The 19,874-nt window shown below is 33.7% G+C and overlaps 1 protein-coding gene across 1 annotated transcript in view; it reads right to left on the reverse strand.

The window, feature by feature from the left end:
* Nucleotides 1–18,480, reverse strand: part of SHOC1 (shortage in chiasmata 1) — an 89,229-nt gene extending 70,749 nt beyond the window's left edge. Inside the window, exons 1-4 of the mRNA XM_065879404.1 lie at nucleotides 18,436–18,480; nucleotides 15,862–15,985; nucleotides 12,056–12,143; nucleotides 4,515–4,699 (exon numbers count right to left, since the gene is read on the reverse strand). Coding sequence (XP_065735476.1) covers nucleotides 4,515–4,699; nucleotides 12,056–12,143; nucleotides 15,862–15,985; nucleotides 18,436–18,480 — 442 coding nt within the window. The remainder of the gene's footprint in view (nucleotides 1–4,514; nucleotides 4,700–12,055; nucleotides 12,144–15,861; nucleotides 15,986–18,435) is intronic.
* Between the last annotated feature and the right edge of the window lie 1,394 nt (nucleotides 18,481–19,874).

Genomic DNA, 19,874 nt, shown 5'->3' on the forward strand with positions numbered 1-19,874 from the left:
GGTTATTCTTTGCAGAAGATACTTTTGTCTACTTAGAAAACCCAAGATAACGAAATGAAACAACTGAGTTCACTAAAGTGTCTGATAAAAATTATAAAATCAATGGTTTTCAAATATATATATATAAACCTAGTCAAAAATTAATGGAAAAACTCGTTCATGATGGCCACAAATATGCAAATATTGAGGAATAAACAAAAATGTGCAGAAAGTATATGGAGGAAACCATAAAATGTTACTGAGGAGCATTATCAATCAATCAATCAATCAATAAACTTGAAGAAAAGGCAAGATAAACCGTTTTCCTGGCTAAAAAGACTAACTATGGTAAAAATTCTAAAAGGTACCAATAACATTTCGATATCTCAAGTGGTCTGTCTTGGAACTTGGAAAACTGATTACAAAGTAAGTCTGGAAGAATATAGACGTGAGAGTAGGAAAAAAATGAGGAGACTATTAATACATGTTACACTAGTGTATTAAATAGTTAAAACTGTATGATATTGACACAGTAATAGGTAAATCAATAGAACATAATAGAAAATCCAGAAACAAACAGTAATGTGGATGAGGATTTGGCATATGATGTAACTGGCATTTCTAATCAGTGGGGAAAGGAAAGAGTATTCCATAAACAATATTGGGACAACTGCCAAAACATTTAGGAAAAAAATTTTTTATTTTTACTTTTAAACATATGCTAAAATCTTGAAGAAAACCTCAAAAAAATATGAATAAATATTTATTTAATCCAAGGAAGAATTTTCTCAGTATTAAAAACAATGAAAGAAATCATAAAGGAAACACTGACAGGACTGGTCAGGTTCAAATTAAATATATTTGGGGCTATTGATATCTTTGATACATAAAGATAAAATATAAGAATAGAAAAAGAGACAAAGAAGAGAATCATCTCACAACATAAAAATATGCAAATGAACACTAAACACCAGTAATTTTAAAAATGCAAGTAAAAATATAATTTTTTGCCCATCACATTGGATAAATGTATTACAACATCAATAGTAATGATGATAAGGCTGGCATGAATAGGGTATTCTCATACCATGCTAGTGGACATATAGCCAAAAAATGCTTACATCAATAATTTCATTTCCAGAAATTCACTCTAAGGAAATAATTGGAAGTGGAAACATAATGCAAAAAATTAAGAAACAGAAACCTCATTAAATAGAGTTGGGAGATGATCAGGGGAAGCTCTCATGCTCTGCTATGATAGCAGAGCCCAACAGAAGGAAGACGCCTCTTCTTTCCTGGCAAGGACTCAGCCAATGAAAAGCCATAGACTCTTTGTTTACTATAGCCCTCCCAACTTCCTTTTCCCATCTATAAAAGAGTTCCCCTGTTGCTGGGCAAGGACTTACATGTGGCTCACCATGGTTGCAGACCTGGAATTGTAATTCTCTGCTGATCCCAAATAAACCCATCTTTGCAGGAGAAATATCTGGCTATCTATTTATTTCAGGTCAACAATACATTTAGGAACCTACTTTAAATTAAAAACAACATTAATTGGGAAATCTATAATACATGAATAAGATTAAAAGCTGCAGTCATTAAAAGCCATGATTTGGAAGAAAACTTAAATATATGGTGAAATGTTCCCAAAATACTGTTAACATTTAAAAATACTATAAGGCATATACAATAAGATCACAATAGTAAAACAATTTTGTTTAGATTATAGAATTATAAGTTTTTAGTAAAGGGACATTCTATATACTTAAGATGTAGGAAAACATAAAATTCATTAATAAAATTTTAAATGAATGAGGACTGATAAAATTCAGTCCTCATTCATGATCAAAAGCTCTTAGCAAACTCGGAATAGAAGAAGCTTCCTCAACCCAATAAAGTATGTAAGTTTTTCTAACGTTTTGCCATTGAAAATGATGTAAACATTGAAATAATATTTACATCATTTTTAATGGTGAAACAAAGTATTTCCTTTACTATCCAAACAAGACAAGGATGGCAACTATTACTGCTTCTATTGAACAATGTACTGGAGATCCTAGCCAGCATAGTAATACCAAAAAAGATATAAATGTTGTAAAGGGAGAAACAGATGTCTAATGAAATCACTATCTCAAAGAGAGTCTTCCCACGTTCACTGCAGCATTATTCACAATAGCCAACAACCTAAGTATCTGTTGAGAGATGAATGGGTAAAGAAAATGTGATACACACACACACACACACACACACGCACACAGAGGGAATATTGTTCAGCCTTGAAAAAGGAAATCCTTCCATTTGCAACATGAATGAAACTGGAGGGCATTATGCTAAGTGAAATAAGTTAGAGAACAACCAAAACTACCACATGGTATCACTTATATACAGAATCTAAAAAATTTTTTAAATTAAAAAATAAAAAGCCAAACTCATGGAAACAGAGAGTAGAATGGTGGTTGCCAGGGGCTGGAACTGGGGTGTGGGGGAAATAGAGAGAGGTTGGTAAAGGATACACACTTGCAGTTATAAGTAAATAAGGTCTGAGGATCTAATGTATAACATGGTGATTATAGGTGATAATACTGTAGCATTTAAATTTGCTAAGAGAGTAGAACTGAAGTGTTCCCACCAAAAAAAAAAAGAAGAAAAAATAAGGTAAATATGTGAGGTGATGGATGTGTTAATTAACTTGATGGTGGGAATCCTCTCATAATGTATACGTATATCAAATCATTACATTGTACACTTTAAATACATTACAATTTTATTTGTCAGTTATACCTTTATAAAGCTAAAATACATGTGGGTGGTTGATGAAGCTAGGGGGCTGCTGCTTTTTATTATAAACATTGAATAACTATTTGACTCTCTAAACTATGTACATGTACAATTTTTAAAAATTTGTATTTATTTATATATTCCTGGGATGTCTAAAAGGATATTCATAAAAATGGTTACAGTTATTGACAAATAATATGTGAATATTATAGAAAAATTAGTACATATGAACAAACCAACAAATAATAAAAAAATACCCACTGTTTTTATGTCTTAAAGAAATATGTTTGGAATTAACTTATAATTTAGTAATAACTATATTTCTTATAAGACAGAGCAAATTTACAGTATCAATTGAATCTCAAAGTATAATACATTCCTTTAAATTTAGACAGTGAGACCAAAGTATCTATAAATCTGGTAGCAATCAATATAACTGCAAGGAAAATAAATGGAATTGCAAATTTAAATTTATAAAGTGACGTCAAATGACACAGGACCCTTAAGGAGATATAGGATATGGACAATTCATATGTATTTGGGAAACTCAAGCATATTTTCATTCAGTGTATAATAGTTAAAGAAGCTTCTGGTTCTAGCTGATGACAGATTATGAAATTTGCCAATAGATGTTTCTAGCTTGCCACATTAATATAATAACAGCTGTGGTTGGGTAGCCTGTTATTTTTTACAAATCATATCTTTACATATATGTATATATAATTTGATCCCCACAAAATTGTTTATAAGAGATTAAAAGAATGAACTAAAAGAAAGAAATTATAGAAGAAAATTGAAAACCATAAACTTTTTAATAACTGTCAAAATTGTACCACTTTTTAAGAGTAGATTTAGACTATGATCAAATCTTCTGACTCCAAATTCAGGCTCTTCCTATTATAGCATGCTCTCAAGTTTAGTCTTTAATGCAATCTCTATCTTCTCAAATTATAAGAGGGATTTAACTCTCTCTATATCACACACATATTTGCCAGCACTAAAAATTTTATACACCATTTATGTATCTACATAAAAACAGTACTAAAAGAACCAAATTATTTTTCATGTTCAAGCTAAAGCATATCTTAAATGATATTAGCAATTATATAATGGAGACATAAGTTTTTCAATATAAAAAGGGAATAGGTTGTTACACATACAAGAAAGGTAGTTCTCAGCAAGTTTTTACACAGTTGGAAAAATTTATCACCCTCTAGTAAGATGAGAGATTTGGAATATAGTTTGGATTAAATGTATCTTTAATTATTACTTACTGTAAATTTGTAAAAACAGAGTGAATTTCTTGACCTAATTCTGCAACTTTTCTATCTCTACTTTGAATTATGGTTTCATATAAATTAGATAAGACTGAAAATGTTTAGCATATTTGGGAAAATAAAATATAACTCTCACTTAATAATCTACTACTTTAATGTTACACCAGACTGCTGTGTCATCAGATCTGTACATAGATGCTAATATCATTATAGTAATATGTTGTGAGCAACCTATGATCAAACCTCTGAGGCTATTCTCAAGCTCAGCACACTTAAACTCCAAAAACAACTACATTTACAAAAAGGGGATTAATATGAAAGAAAATATTTCACTAATGTGAAACTCAGAATTACAATTTTGTGGGTGAATACCCTTAGCAAAATAAAAAATTTTAAAATCCAATAAAAAAAATCACCGAAATGAAAATTTGTATATTAGTAAGAAATGTTTTATAACAATGGAAATAACAAATGTTTTACCTTGCTTCTGTCCTTGAAGTAATGGACATTTTTCTAAGCAGTTGACAAGTGTAAAGAATTCATTGTAGTCCTTATGGTTATATAAGCTGGCTTCTTCTACTTCAGTTTGGGAGTCTGGGTTTGAACTTGGAACAATTTCCTCAAATTCACAGCTAAGCTCGGTCACCATTCCTGTAACTGTTTTCCTGTGACATTAGAAAATTACTGATTTTGTGTATGTCCTATTTTAAAACATCTTTATTAACAAGTAGTATATGTTCACTGTAGAAAATTATCAAATTCCAACAGATCCAGAGAAAAATTACCCATAGCTCCACCATTCAAGAGATGAATTTTAAAATTTTGTATTTTCTCAATTATTTTGGAATATTTTAAAATAAAAGTGGATTCAAGTACATAGTATTCTGTAACCTGTTCTTCTTCTGCTAAACAATGAAGCATGAGCACATTTATACGTCAATCAATGTACATTCATTTCATTTTTGAGTGGATAAACAAGAACCCATTGTATTGGTAAATAATAATTTATTCAACCAGTTCCCTAGTATTGGAAATGTAAACTTGTAATTGTTTGCTATTATGAGCAGCAATGCAAGGAATATCTTTGTGCACTTGTCTAATCATTTTCTCAAAATGTAGTTCCTAAAAATGGAAATGATGAGGTTAAAGATACATAGATTTTTAGACTTTGCCACGCATTGCCAAAATGCCCTTGTGCTGGATATTGAATGTCTGCTTTTCCATGTCATTATCCAACCTTTTACATTCTGTTCTACAACCTCGGAGACTGATCTCTGTGAACCAACTAGGCTCCCTTGCTCTGTCTTCTGGTTGCGTTCAACCAGTGGAAGCACTGGCAGGAGATCAAAGGTGGGAAAACAAACAGGTTGAAATATTATTCTTTCCAAATCTTTCCCTCCTGGGCCACAGTTTGGAGAAGTGGCTGCATTCTTCTACCAACAGTTATATCTTTTATCAGACAGCCTCTCTCCCATAGCTGCAGTTCTTACTGTTTTGGCTACTGCTCCTTCAAGCTTAGGGTGGTAACAACTTCCAGCTGTTGTTAGTCCTGGGAACTGTTTTTTTGGCTCCCTTGACACCCTGCCTGTACCTTGCCTGTTTCCTGATTGATCCAGGTATATCTGCCATTGTCTATATCATTGGGGTATTTGGACTTACAAGAGATCTTTCCACTGATTTTTGCAACAGATAAATATATTATTGGCACTTTAGCTACACGTTCTGATATACATTTTTTATGATATCCTAAAATATTTTAGCCTTAATAATTCTCTGTACAGACCGAAAGAACCAAAATCAATATAATTCCCCAATGTAATTAGAGAAAAATAATGAACATGTCATACCCAAATCATATATAGAAAAATCTCTAAAGTTTCTGCTTTACTCTTTAAGAAAATACAACGTACAAGAAAAAATATTTCAACTCACCAAGGTCCATATTACTCATAAGAACACTGATTCCTATGTGGATCTTTATAGACTTCTAAATTTAGTGCTTAGATAACTGCTTTTTAAAAAAATAAATATTACTGACAGAGTCAGTACTTTATAAAAATCCTTTGTACTATAGTTTTGAGAAAACCCCATCAATTCTCTTTCCCTAGATATAAGTGAACTGTAAAGACCAGTATTTCCTGGATCTCCTCCTTGTCCAATATTATCTATTCTTTGTTCATTGGTGCCACTCCCTCTGCCTAACTTGTGGTGCTGTTTCCCAGGCTTCCAGTCTATATTGTCTTTCCATGTCATTCTTTTTGAGTAAATTCATCCACTGCAGTTCACTAATTCCTCAACTTAAATGAAATATTTATTGAGTGTCTACAATGTGCTAACACTTCTTTAGGCACTGGGAGTGGAATGGTGAACAAAACAAAGTTCTTGTGCTCGTGAAGTTTACCTGCTAATGGGACAATAGACAAATATATAAATAAGTAAATAACATAATGTCAGGTGGTGAAAAACTGTTATGAGTGAAATGAAAAGAGATATTAGAACATCAAGTAACAGCCAGAGGGTTGACAAAAGGTATATTTTAGAGAGTGTAGTTAGTAAATGGCTTTCTGAGGAGCTACAGATACCTGAATAATGGTAGGGAGTAAGCCATACAGAGGCTTAAAATAGGGGAGCAAGGTTGGCATAGTCTAAGAAAAGCAGAAAGGTCAGGGTGACTGGAACTGAGTACCACTGATGAAATGGATAAACCACCAATAACTGACACATTTCACGATCTGATTTATGCCTTTAAAAATATATATCACAGGCAAACTCTTAGAAGAAAATATAGGAGTAAATCCTTGTGATTTTGATTTAGGTAAAGGCTTCTTAGATATGACACCAAAAGCACAAATAACAAAAGAAAAAGCAGATAAATCGAACTGCATCAAAATCTAAAAATTTTGTGCTTCAAAGGATACCACCAAGGAAGTGAAAAGATAATCCACAGGAGAAAATATTTGCAAATCACATATCTAATAAGGGACTTGTATCTAGAATACATAAAGAACTCTTAAAACTCAATAATAAAAAGGCACATAACACAATTTAAAAATGGCAAAGGACTTGAATAGACATTTCTGCAAGGAAGATATACTAAAAGCCAATAACTACATGAAAAGATGCTCAACGTCATTAGCCATCAGGGAAATGCAAATCAAAACTACAATGACATGCAATGAGCCACCTACCAGGATGTCTATAATCAAAAAGACAGATGATAACAAGTATTGACAAGATGTAAATAAATTGTAACTTCATATACTGCTGGTGGGAATGTAAAATGATATAGCTGCTTGGAAAACAGTCTGGCAATTCCTCAAACAGTTAAACACAAAGTTACCATATGATCCAGCAATTCCACCATTAGAGAAATAAAATCATATGTCTGCACAAAAACTTGTCAACAAATGTTTATAGCAGCATTACTCATAATAGCCAGAAAGGGGAAAAAAATATCCATCAATTGATGAATGGATAAATAAAATGTGGTATATCCATAAAATGGAATATTATTTGGTCATAAAAAATGAAGTGCTGGGAATTCCCTGGCAGTCCAGTAGTTAGGACTCCACGCTTCCACTGCAGGGGGCAAGGGTTTGATCCCTGGTCAGGGAACTAAGATCCCTCATGCCACGTGGCCAAAAAAAAGTGTTGATACATACTACCAAATAGATGAAACTTAAAAACATTATGCTAAGTGAAAGAAGTCAGTCACAAAAGATCATATATTGTATGTATGATACTGTGATTTATAACATGAGATATATATTTGGTCTTCATATCCATTTCTGGCACAGATCTCCTAAAGCCATTGGAATTTCCTAAGTGATGAGAGCGATAAAGTTATCTTTGGTTATGTGAATAAGGTGACTTTTGGAAAGCACCTAAGGATAGGGACTGGTTGCCACAAGAAACAATCATGTGAGTAGAAGATTGGAACTTTCAGTTCTACCCCTCTGACCTCCAAGAAGGGGAGAGGGGCTGGAGGTTGAATCAACTGCCAATGACCAGTGATGTAATCAATCATGCCTATGTAATGAAGCCTTCCTAAAGACCCAAAAGGACAGGGTTAAGAGAGCTTCCAGGTTGGTGAACACATGGAGGTGCTGGGAAAGTGGGGTGATGGGAGAGAGTATGGAAGCTCCATGCCCTTTCCCCATGCCTTACCCTATGTATCTCTTTTATCTGACTGTTCCCTTTTGTAGTAAACTGGTAATCCAGTAAGTAAAATGTTACTGTAATTCTGAGTCTATCTAGCAAGTTGATTGAACCCAAAGAGGGGGTTGTTGGAACCTCCAATCTATAGATGGTCAGTCAGAAGCACAGGTGATAACCTTGCAAACGGCATCTAAAGTGTGGGGTGCGGGGGCAGTCTTATAGAACTAAACCCTTATCCTGTGGGATCTGATGCTATCTCCAGGTTGATAGTGTCAGAATTGAGTTGAACTGTAAGACACCCAGCTGGTGTTAGAGCATTGCTTCATGGTGTGGGGAAATCACTACCACTGCCCCCCCCCCCCGCCCCCACTGGAATTGGTGTATGATTTTAGTTAGATTCCATTTAAAAGAAATGTACAGAATAGGCAAATCTGGAGAGGCAGAAAGAAGACTAGTGGTTGTCTGTCCAGGGTAAGAGGGAAAGAATAGGGAGTAATTGCTAATAGGTACAGAATTTCTTTTGTGTTGATGAAAATGCTCTAAAATTGATTGTAGTGATGGTTGTACAACCCTGTGAATATACTAAAAACTGTTGAGCTGGACACTTTATTTTTTAAAAAAATTTTTAAAGATTTTTTTGATGTGGACCATTTTTTAAGTCTTTATTGAATTTGTTACAATATTGCTTCTCTTCTATGTTTTGTTTTTTTGGCTGCAAGGCACATGGGATCTTAGCTGCCCAACCAGGGATCGAACCTGCACCCCCTGCATTGGAGGGCAAAGTGTTAAAACATTGGACCACTAGGGAAGTCCCAGAGTTGGACATTTTAAATGGGAGTTATATGGATATGAATTTTATCTCAATAAAGATGTTATATAAACCAAACCAGAGTATAGGGTGTGAAGTCATAAAGACTAGGGTTTGAGGGTTTGAATCTTCACTCCAACTATTGACTAGCTACATGTCTGTGGGCAATTGACTTAATCTGAGTCTTAGTTTCTTACATATAATGTTGGGATTGTAATACCCATCTCACATAGTTATTATGAGGTGTACATGAACTAAATATATGTGCAATGTCCTGTATTCAACTGCATTCATCTGAATGCAGCAAGCCACAGAGGAATAGAGAATGTTGTTATATGTTCTTCCTCTTGCTCTAGTTGGCCATGAGCTCTGTCCTAGAAGCTAGGAAGCTTACTGCATGGTTCTCCATGATCTTTTTGCATTTTGCCCTTGTCTCCATAATTCAGTAGCCTCAACTCCTCCTTTAGCCTGCCCATTAAGATATTTTCATTTTTTTCAAATTTCTATATTTACCCTAATATGTATTTATTTGTTAGGAATTTAACGTGTCTTTTCAAGTGGTCTTTTTTAAAACAAATTAGAATAGTTATTATTTTTATTAGTGCTCTGTTGCAAGTTGCATAGCTGTGACTACAGAAGCTAATTTTCTGTACGCCCTGTTATTTTTAGTGTGCAGTTTTGAAGAACATAAGGTTTTTCAGGACACATGACAGAAAATGCTTATATATGTTAAAACAGTGTACCAACAAATTAATAAGAGTAAAAAAACTGAGGTCTTAGAATCAATATTAAGAAGTAACAAAACAGGAGGAAGAAACAGAGGTGAGAAAGAGAGGAAAAGCAAGGTTTAGGAAATCTAGGTAGTGCTAATGATCAGAATGTTTATTCTTAATTTCCATTAGGTAACAAAGCTCCCGAATTTAAAATTAAATTTTGATGTGGGAAATTTCTAAACCTTCTGCTCAATTTTGCTGTGAACCAAAAACTGATCTAAAAAGTAAAGGCTATTAAAAATTAAATTTCACTTCATGAGACAAACTTGAAATAAGTGATGGCTAAAACACACACAAAGTCTCGAGGCTAGAAGGTCATGGCTAGTGAGACAGTTTCACAATTCATCAGGGGCTGAGGCTTCTTTTGTTCCACTCTGCCATTCCTAGATTTAGTTCTTATCCTGTATACTCCGAGGTGGTTGCTGGAACCAATTGTTACATCTGTAATCTATCATAACATCAGGAAGGAGACAAGTGAGGAGAAAGACACACCATTTCCTTTTAAGGACATTCTTTAGAAATTGCATAAGCGTCTTTTGATTATATGCTTTGGGAAAAGCTCAGTCACGTGGCTACAGGGAGGCAGAGAAATATAAATTTTATTCTACGTGGTGCCACAGATTCCACCTTCTTTGCCATGGACGTGATCTTGGTACTGCAAAATGGAGGGTCGGATATGATGGGGTGCCCATTCCTTCAGGGCCTCGCATTTCTCTCATACAGGAATCCTTTGTTTGAGCCTGATCATTGCCTTTGTTGAGTAATTATTGCACATTTTTGCTTCTATTCAGACGGGCTGTTTCCTTTGCCTGAAATGCTTTCTCTCAACTTAGTTTATCCTTCTTTGTCCAGCTCAAGCTCAGTTCCAACATCTTTGTGAAGCTGATCTCTCCTGCTTATAAAGGCACAGCCCTACCAATCTAACTCTTAGGGTGAAAAGAAATTTTAGAGAGCATCTTGTATCTTGTAACTGAAAGTAGGCTCCTGGACCAGCAGCATCAGCACACTTAAGAGCATATCAGAAGTGCAGAATCTAGGTCCCAACACAGACTGACTGAATCAGAATCTCCATTTTTAATAAGATCCTCAGTGATTCATATGTACATTAAAGTTTGAGAAACACTGACTCATCATCATTATACTGATACAGAAAGTGAGGATCAGAGAGAGAAAATGACTTGTTGAGGAGTCAGTACTTGACTTTTCAAATCAAGTCCATATCTTTTATCTCATAGTGCAGAGCTCTTTTTACTATACTTTTCTGCTTCCTCCCTGCTCTAGAGTTTAATCATGTGATAGATACTTTGTAGTGACCTTATACCTTGTGATAGACCTTTTGATGGTCATTTTATATTATCATCTAATTCTTAACATTGTTAATTTTTTCTGCTCATATATTATCTTCCTAATCTGATTTTTAAATTCCTAGATGACAGAAATAGTAAATTGGGCTTCTCTGTATTTAGAGGCTGGACACATTTAAGTTGGTTATTTGTTTCTTTCAAGAGTAACTGAGGAAAACTTAAATTACTAAAACTGGAAATCTGAACAATAACTAAATCCTTCCTGGGTCTGATCAGTACTCTTTGCATGAAGTGAAGCAGCAGAGTAAATTATTTACATTTGCACTAAAATCTCTACTTTATGTCTACCTGAACATCATAGAATGGGTTAGATGTTCTTCCTCATATTATGCTCTGTGTTCCTATCTCTGGCATTGTACTTCCCACATTCTATTGTAATTATTTATTTATAAATCTCTATTCCCTATTTTCTTGTGTTCTTTGAGAGTAGAGACTGTATCTTATTCATTTTTTATCCTGTATCCAGCATACAGAATAGTATCCAATAAATATCTGATGAATGACTGAACTAATAATAAATAACGTTTTGACAAAGTATGTTAGAAAATAGCCATAATCTGCATTTCTACTACAGGGATAAAAAGACTGACTTTAATATAAAGGATTTTTTATAGACACTTTCCACCAAAAGTTTACTTATTGTTAAAAGCATAATAGTGTCTTGGCTTTATTTCTGTCTTTTGCAATACAAATGCATAGAAAACTGTTAATATGTGATAAATGAGGGAAAGATAAAAAAGAGGCTGTAAATAATTTCGATTACCCCCTCCTTTGTGGTTCAGACTAGGGCTTGTTTTTTGGATAAAAGAAGAAAACCTGTGAGGATGTAAAGGAAAGGATCTTCTCTCTTAGGTGTCTGGAGAATTTACTATTCATCTTCTAGACGTAAAGGGGAAATTTGGGATTAAGGATACATACTTCGCAGGGAACTCCTCCACAAAGAGACTTGCTTTCCGTTGATCCAAGAGTGAGATTTCTGTCATTTCCCTAACTGAAACAGCTGAAACTAGAAAGGAGAATGGTAAACGTTAGCTTCTGGAATTTTCTTTTAAACTTAATACAAGGAAGCCAAACATTCACCTTTTACATTATGGTGTTATCTTTATTTGTTCACAAATGTAATTTTTTCAAGTTATACCAGATTCCAAATACTTAAATAACCATTCTCATTATTACAACACCTACTAAAAAAAAACAAAAAACAAAAACCCGCTCTACCACAGTCAGAACAATATCACCTGAACAGAGTATTCTCGTTTTTACAGCCTCTCTTTTGCTTATACAGCACTACCATCCCAGATAATCCTGTTCAACAGCTCATGTAACTTCTCATAAAGGCTTTATTTACCATTCCAGCTCACTCTGATACATTCCCCTTGAAGGGCCATAATATTGTCAGTGGCACTCACTTCAGTGCTTAATCATATACAGTCATAGTTTAAAATTTTATTTGTATCTATAGCTTGTCTCCCAAATTAGACCCTCCGTTCCTTAAGGAGAGGGACCACGTCATATGCTAGTGTCAGAAGCAGCAACTGAGTGAAGAGGCAAAGGACCTGTATTCTACCTAAGAGTTAGCTCTTACTATTCTTGTTACCTTGAACAAATAACTGAACATCTGAGTCTGTGCTTCACTGAAAATATAAACGTTTAGTGGTTAAGGATACAGGTTCTGGAATCATCCTGCCTAGATACTTATACTGCTACTTTATTAACTGTATGATCTTGGGTAAATCTCTTAACCTCTTTCTACCTCAGTTTCCTTATCTACAAATTAGGAACAATAATGGCCTTTTCATAGTGTTGTAAAGATTAAATGTGATAAGACATGTAAATTGCTTAGAATGGTGCCTGACATGGTGTAAATGCCTAATAAATTTTGGTGTTATTGTTATTTTTAAAAAGAAGAAAAGGAAAAGAATTAGGAAAAATAATTAACTCATTTTTTTCCTTCTATAGTTTTAGAGAAGCATGTGATGAAAGCTACTCTTTACTTTATTTCCAACCTGACTGAGACCTTCAATCCACTGACCCTTCCATTTTTACAATATATTCAATCTCCCTCATGTCCTCACTTCCTTTCTCATACAGCTTAGGTTCCACGGCCAGTCTCATAATCACTCCCTTACAAAGACTCTTAATTCCCTTGCCTCTCTTTCCCTATACCAACTTAGGAAACCCCCTACTCTTCACTTTGTATATGTACACTAGAACAGCTGAAAATTATTTGGGAAAAAAAAAAACCAGCCATTCTGAATAAGCTCACTTGAGATTTTGACCATAACTTTTAAATGGGCATCCAACATTGACAGATGATAATGGTAATTCATCTTAATATCTTCTTAATAAAATTGACTTTCTCATTCTTCAGGACAACTATTTGACACTCCCCCCCCCTCAAATTTTTGACACTCATCCCCCTACCCACTCTCTATGTCCTTGCCTCCACACAAAAAGTTAGTATAAATAGAAAAGAACGACCTCATCTTCTACCACCAATTCTAACATCTCACTACCATAAGTACCTACAAACCCTGCCTTCCTATCCTATCATAGTGGAAGAACCATCCTGGCTTCTAATACCAACTCCTCCCATTGTGCTCTTGATACTATCCTCTTTTACTAAGTTATCCTTTTTATTTCCTGCATCATCATTTTCTTTCTTTTTACCAAGATTATTTCCATTGGCAGACAAACATTTTATAGTCTCTTTCCTTATCACATATATATTTTTTTAATTCGCACATCTAAAAAAATAAACTCTTTACCCCATTTCTCCCTTCAGCTAATGCACCTCTATTTTTCTATTTACCATCACAGCAAAATTCTTCAAAAGAGCTGTTTATAACTACCATCTCACATCCCACTTCCCATTCTCTTCTCAACATACTCTGATCAGGCTTTCATACACAATATTCCAGTGGAACTGCTCTTACCAAGGTCATCAATGATCTACATTTAGTTAAGCTAATGGTCAACACACAATTCTCATCTTACTTGACACTTTAACAGGGACCAATGCTTTTGACCACTTCTTCCTTCTTGAAACACTTTCTCCTTTAGACTTCTACAACACCACACTCTTCTGGTTTTTCTACCTCACTTGTCTTCTTAGCTGGTCTCACCTTCTATATCAGCCTTTTAATGGTTGGAGTGTTCTACCGCTTTGTCCTAGATTCTCTGCTCTATCTATACTCATGCTCTCAGTGACTTCATACAGTTCTACAAATTAATGTGCAGTCTACGTATCAATGACCCCAATTTGAAACTCCAGCTGTGCTCAAGATTAATATAACCAATTGCCTCTTGATGTCTCCACTTAGATGCCTAATAGGCATTTTAACCTGGCCAAAGCAGAGCTATTGACTCCAGCCACGAATTGGCTTCCCCACAAGCCTTTCCCCATCTTAGGAAATAGCACTGCCATCCACCAGTTGCTCAGGTTAAAAACCTAGAAGAAACTCTTTATTCTTCTATTTTTTTTTAACCCTCTCACTGTTGGCTGGACCTCTAAAATAATCCCAATCTCAACGACTTCTCACATCTTTATTACTATAAGCCTAGTCTAAGGTACCATCTTTTATGTAGAGTATAGATTCACCTAGTAGTCTAGATTCTGAACCATATAGTAGCTTCCTGATTGATTTTCTCGCCTCTACCCTTGCCTCCCAATCCCTACCCCTTCCAACCTCCAAACTACCAGAATGGTTTTTCTAATGCAAAAATCAGGTTATGCCACTTTTTCTTAAAACTGTCCAATGACTTACCATATCAGCCATAATATAAAAAAACAAACAAACAAACTCCATCTTATGGCCTTCAAAGCCTCATATCTTTCAGAATCTGCCTACTTATCAGATCTCCCCTTTTTCATTAAGTAGTCACGATGGCCTAATTTTCTGGTCCTCACACACATCAAGTTTATTCCTGAGTCAGGAACTTTGCATTTGCTTGAAAGGCTTCTCCCCTATATCTTTTTATGGCTGCTGCCGTCTTATTACTCAGATCTCAACTCAAATGTCCACCTCTTCATCGTAGTCCTACCCTAACCATCTTAGGAAATAGCATTCCCTACTCCTGAAATTTCATGTAACATTACACTATGTATCTTCTCTACACATTTATCAATATCAAATATTAGTTTACATATTTAATGGTTTTATTGTTGCATCCTCCTTACCTGTCTGAAAACCCACTGAAGGCAGGGACTATTTCTATGTCTTATTAGTAACTGTGTTCTTAGCACCTGTAACGGTGCCTATACAGAATACAGCGTAAATAAATGTCGTTAACTGACTTGTATCCTCCAGGGAGGCTAGTCTTTCTTAAGTCTATGACGTGATAAAAGCAAAAGACGGTATTTTGTACATATACATTTAAAAATAGTTTTATATTCAGTGTATTATTACAACTTAAAGTAGCCTTCCTACAGTTGAACAAGATCCTATTATAGTACAACAAATGTTACAATGTTAGAATATTTTAAGACTTCATCACCTACATATCTTTTATTTATTCTATTCATATCTAGTATAAACTTTCCAACTCCTTACTTTGTCACCTAAATTCTGTCATAAAAATATTAATTTGTAAACTTCTTGGAATTCTGATATGAATACACTTTTATATAATGAGAAAATCACTGCATTTTCTTAATAATTTATTATGCTAAACTCTGAAATACTTTTAAAAATAGATTTTTTAAAAATAAAAATAAAACATACCTCTTGTCCATGGCCTCCTAAATTTATTATCAGTAATTCCTGCAGGATAATTTTCATCTTGATAGAAACATGAAGGGATTCGAAGCAATAAAGCATCTCTGCAAAACTTCTTTCTAACTACATTCTATGTAAGAAAGATTATAAAATCTTTTAATATATAGTGGGTTTAAAATACTTATCTGTCAATTTTCAGAATATTAAAATTCTCTCAAATTTATATTATTTTTATTTAAAGGTAATACATGCTTACTATAAAATATCTAACACAGAACCACATAACTGAGAAAGTCAAGGTCCCTAGTCATATCAGTAATAGTTTGGTGTATTTTCCTAGATACTTTCTTTTCTAGATTAGGCTAAAATGTGTGTGTGTGTGTGTGTGTGTGTGACAAAAAAAATGGGATCACATCATTTATATACCATTTAGCAATGTGCTGTTTTTCACTTAACAGTATAATATGGCTATCTTAACTTTTGTTTTCTACATCTTTGCACAGTTTCACTTGTGACATCCAGCAAATATGTTACTAATTTTTTAAAAAATCTAATAATTAAACCTTAAAAGGATGTTAAATCAGTTAAGTAAGCTTATAAATCAAAATTCTCTATACTTGGGTCTGCCTTTAGTTTCCTGCTTTATTTCCCATTACTCTTTAATACTAACTGTAGTCTTTAAAAAGATCAATTACCACCCCGTTAACATTTAGTGGTCACTTCCTCATCAACACTGTGGTCTACACTGTGCCTCTGAAAAATGCCCTGATACTCTTCTCTAGCTATCAAAACTCTATTCATCTTTCAAGGCTCATCTTAAGCAATATTTCCTCTATGAAGCCGTCCCTCAGTGACTCTCAACTTCCCACAGAATTCATTATTCTATGTATTTGGACAAATAATAGTTTCTTGCATTACTTCCCAAGAGTTTTATGTTTGCTGAAGGTATAATAACATATTAAATAAGAGGTCTTCATTATCTAAGAATAAATGGTACAAAGAAAAGCTCAGTTAAAGTAATTTATATAAAATGAGGATCAAAGATTCATAGTAAAAAGGAAAGAAAAGCTTGATTAGAACTTTGTCTAAAAAAATGAAATAAAGTTATAAAAATTAAAATTTATATTTAATGAAATTTTGTTCATAGTTAGCTTATATTTAAAACTGATTTTTTTGTCATAATTTCCCTCAAAACCGTATTATATGACGATATGCATGATACTAGTCATTACTTCACCTTTGATCATAAATATTTCTAGAAAATATTTGAGGATTTAATCAAATTTTCCCAAGGCATCTCTGACTCCTTTGATATTCAAACCATTCTCTTTCTCTTGTCTGTAATCTGGTCTAATTTTGTAAAATCTTCGTCTGATAATAGCTTTACCTGTTACTTGAGTGGTTCTTCAACACTGTTTTCACGAACTTTACAAAACGCAGTATCTTTTGCAAGATTTGCCATTGATTAGTATATTTGTATTGTATCATGGCAAGAAACTAAGATACCAGCAAGAAACTAAGATACCATTGGTGAGGATAAAAGTGTGAGGATGTTTGAGTATAGACTAATTTTGCAAGTGGGTAATACATTCATAAATATTTGTGTAACAATGACCTCTGATTCCCTACCATATATGTGTTATAATGATACATTTGCCTTCCTCGGTTATGAGGGAATAAGAAAACCTGAAGATACCTATATACCTTTTTTATTTCCTATAAAATATAACACAGTTTTAGTTATAGTGGAGCAATTTTTTTCCTGATAGATGGGAGTCAAGGTTATAAAGAAAACCAAAATTTAACTTGTTAATTAAGATCATAAGAACTATGAACTGTTGTGTGACAACTATTCTAATTAGTTTCTTTTTTCTTTCTTTCTTTTTTTTTTTTGCTGCGTGACATGCGATATCTTAGTTCCCCCACTAGGATCGAACCCATGTCCCCTGTATTGGGTGCGCAGAGTCTTAAACACTAGACTGCCAGGGAAGTCCTTAATTAGTTTCTTAACGATGTGCCTGGTTTGAATTTCAGCTTTGTACAAGCTATTTAACTTCTCTAGACACCATTTTTCTAACCTGTAAAACTGTAAAACCTGATAAGATAATAGTATCTTCCTCATGGAGTAGTTATGATCATCAAAATGACATAATCCATCAAAAGAGCAAGTGATCAAATGATATAATCCATCAAAAGAGTGAAGTATCTGGCCCATAGTAAGTGGCCAATACATACTGTTACTGTCATTTTATCATAAAGATAACTGGGATTGCTTTTTCCCCACTCCTCTCAAGATCACTCAAGATCATTCATAAAAGCAGTCCAAACTTGTCAAGAGTTTCTATATTTTATCCTGCTGACAGCTTCAAATTCATGTTAAATTGTCAATAATTTCCTTCCGAAAGTAGCATTTTTAAGGTATATTAAAAGTGGAAAGTAATTTTAAATGAATTTCAAAGTAATTAGACTAAGGATTACTCTAAGGACTACTGAAAAATAATCATAATCATAGAGTGAATGTAGATAACACTTTTATATCATAATTTTTAGTAAACAGGTAGTGATCCAGTAATACTCTACCTCATATGAATAGTCTATTGAGCAATATTTGAATGCTGGAAACATGTCTTCTTTCTTTGGAAGCAGTACAAATTTCAACGTCCGGAAATATAAAAATTAAAAGTAAATGTTGGTAAAACAGCAAAGCCAGGAGCAGAAAACCATTCTTAATCACAAACCATTGGTTCATTCATTTTAAAAAAGGCTCTGAATGATAAAAATTTAACTATGAAAATAACATTTATTACTGTGATTTAAATCTAATATGAAAATAATATATATTGGTATAAAATTGTTCATATATTTTTCATACTATTTTATCCATACAACTCCTAGCTGGTGGATTGCAATATATTTAATGTAATCATTTTGTTGCAAAAGAGGCTGGGGTTCACAAGACTGATAGTGATTTTCTCAGGATAACTGTATTTCCTAAGTGGTCTCGAAAAAGGGCAAAACTGTGCTCAGTGGAGTAGGATTTGGAAAATTCCACTCTCTTAGAAAATAAAAAGCCTGAGTTAGAATTCCCTACTAGCTCATTTGGAATAAAGCAACTATAGTATATTATTTTTAGGTCATTGGGTCATTATTAGTAAATCAACAAATTCACCTAATGAAGTAAATTTTTTTTTCTTTTCCATTATGGTTTATCACAGGATACTGAATATAGCTCCCTGTGCAATACAATAGGACCTTGTTGTTTATCCATCCTATATATAATAGTTTGCATCTGCTAGTCCCAGATTGTCTCAATAAATTTTGAATGCTGAATGAGTCCAAAATGGTTCTCATTTACGTGAGAATCAGAGGAATTACAGCTTAGAATATTTACTCTAGGACACAGTCCAGTTTATCAGAAAGTTCTTAGCATTTTGATCAATCATTTAAAATGTTTTTGGGAATTCAGATATAAACTAGAAGTTTTCATACAGTAGTAGTTTGTCAGTAAGCTTTCAGTGAATAAAATATACATTTTAATCCAAATGGGCTTGCCTTAGTTTCATTATCATTTAAAATCTGTTTGAGGTTTACCTATTTCCAAATAGTAAAACTGCTCTCCAGAAGAACTGAAGATCTCATTTACGTTAATTGGCTACGAATCTGTTCCTATTTTCAGTTATCGTCAAGTGAACATTCTTAACTACTCAATTACTGGGTTAAAAATCTAAGTGCAGACTTCTTAATAGAGAGCACAATTATTTTATTTCACTAATGAATCAGAAGACATTCTGGATATTATAATCAGCATTCCAATGAAAACAAACCCAATAAGTTATATGAAAACTTTTTAATGTTGTTAGATTCTGTGATATCAACAAATGTCGGGAACACATAGCGTTGGTGCCCTCTTTCACTCTTACTTAATGCCAACATAAGCATCTTCTAACTGGTGACTACTTCTCTGGAAATATTTCCAATCATTGTACTTCCATACCTTTTCCATACAGAGTATCACTGAT

Source organism: Phocoena phocoena, chromosome 6, assembly GCF_963924675.1.
Source record: "Phocoena phocoena chromosome 6, mPhoPho1.1, whole genome shotgun sequence".
Taxonomy (NCBI): Eukaryota; Metazoa; Chordata; class Mammalia; order Artiodactyla; family Phocoenidae; genus Phocoena; species Phocoena phocoena.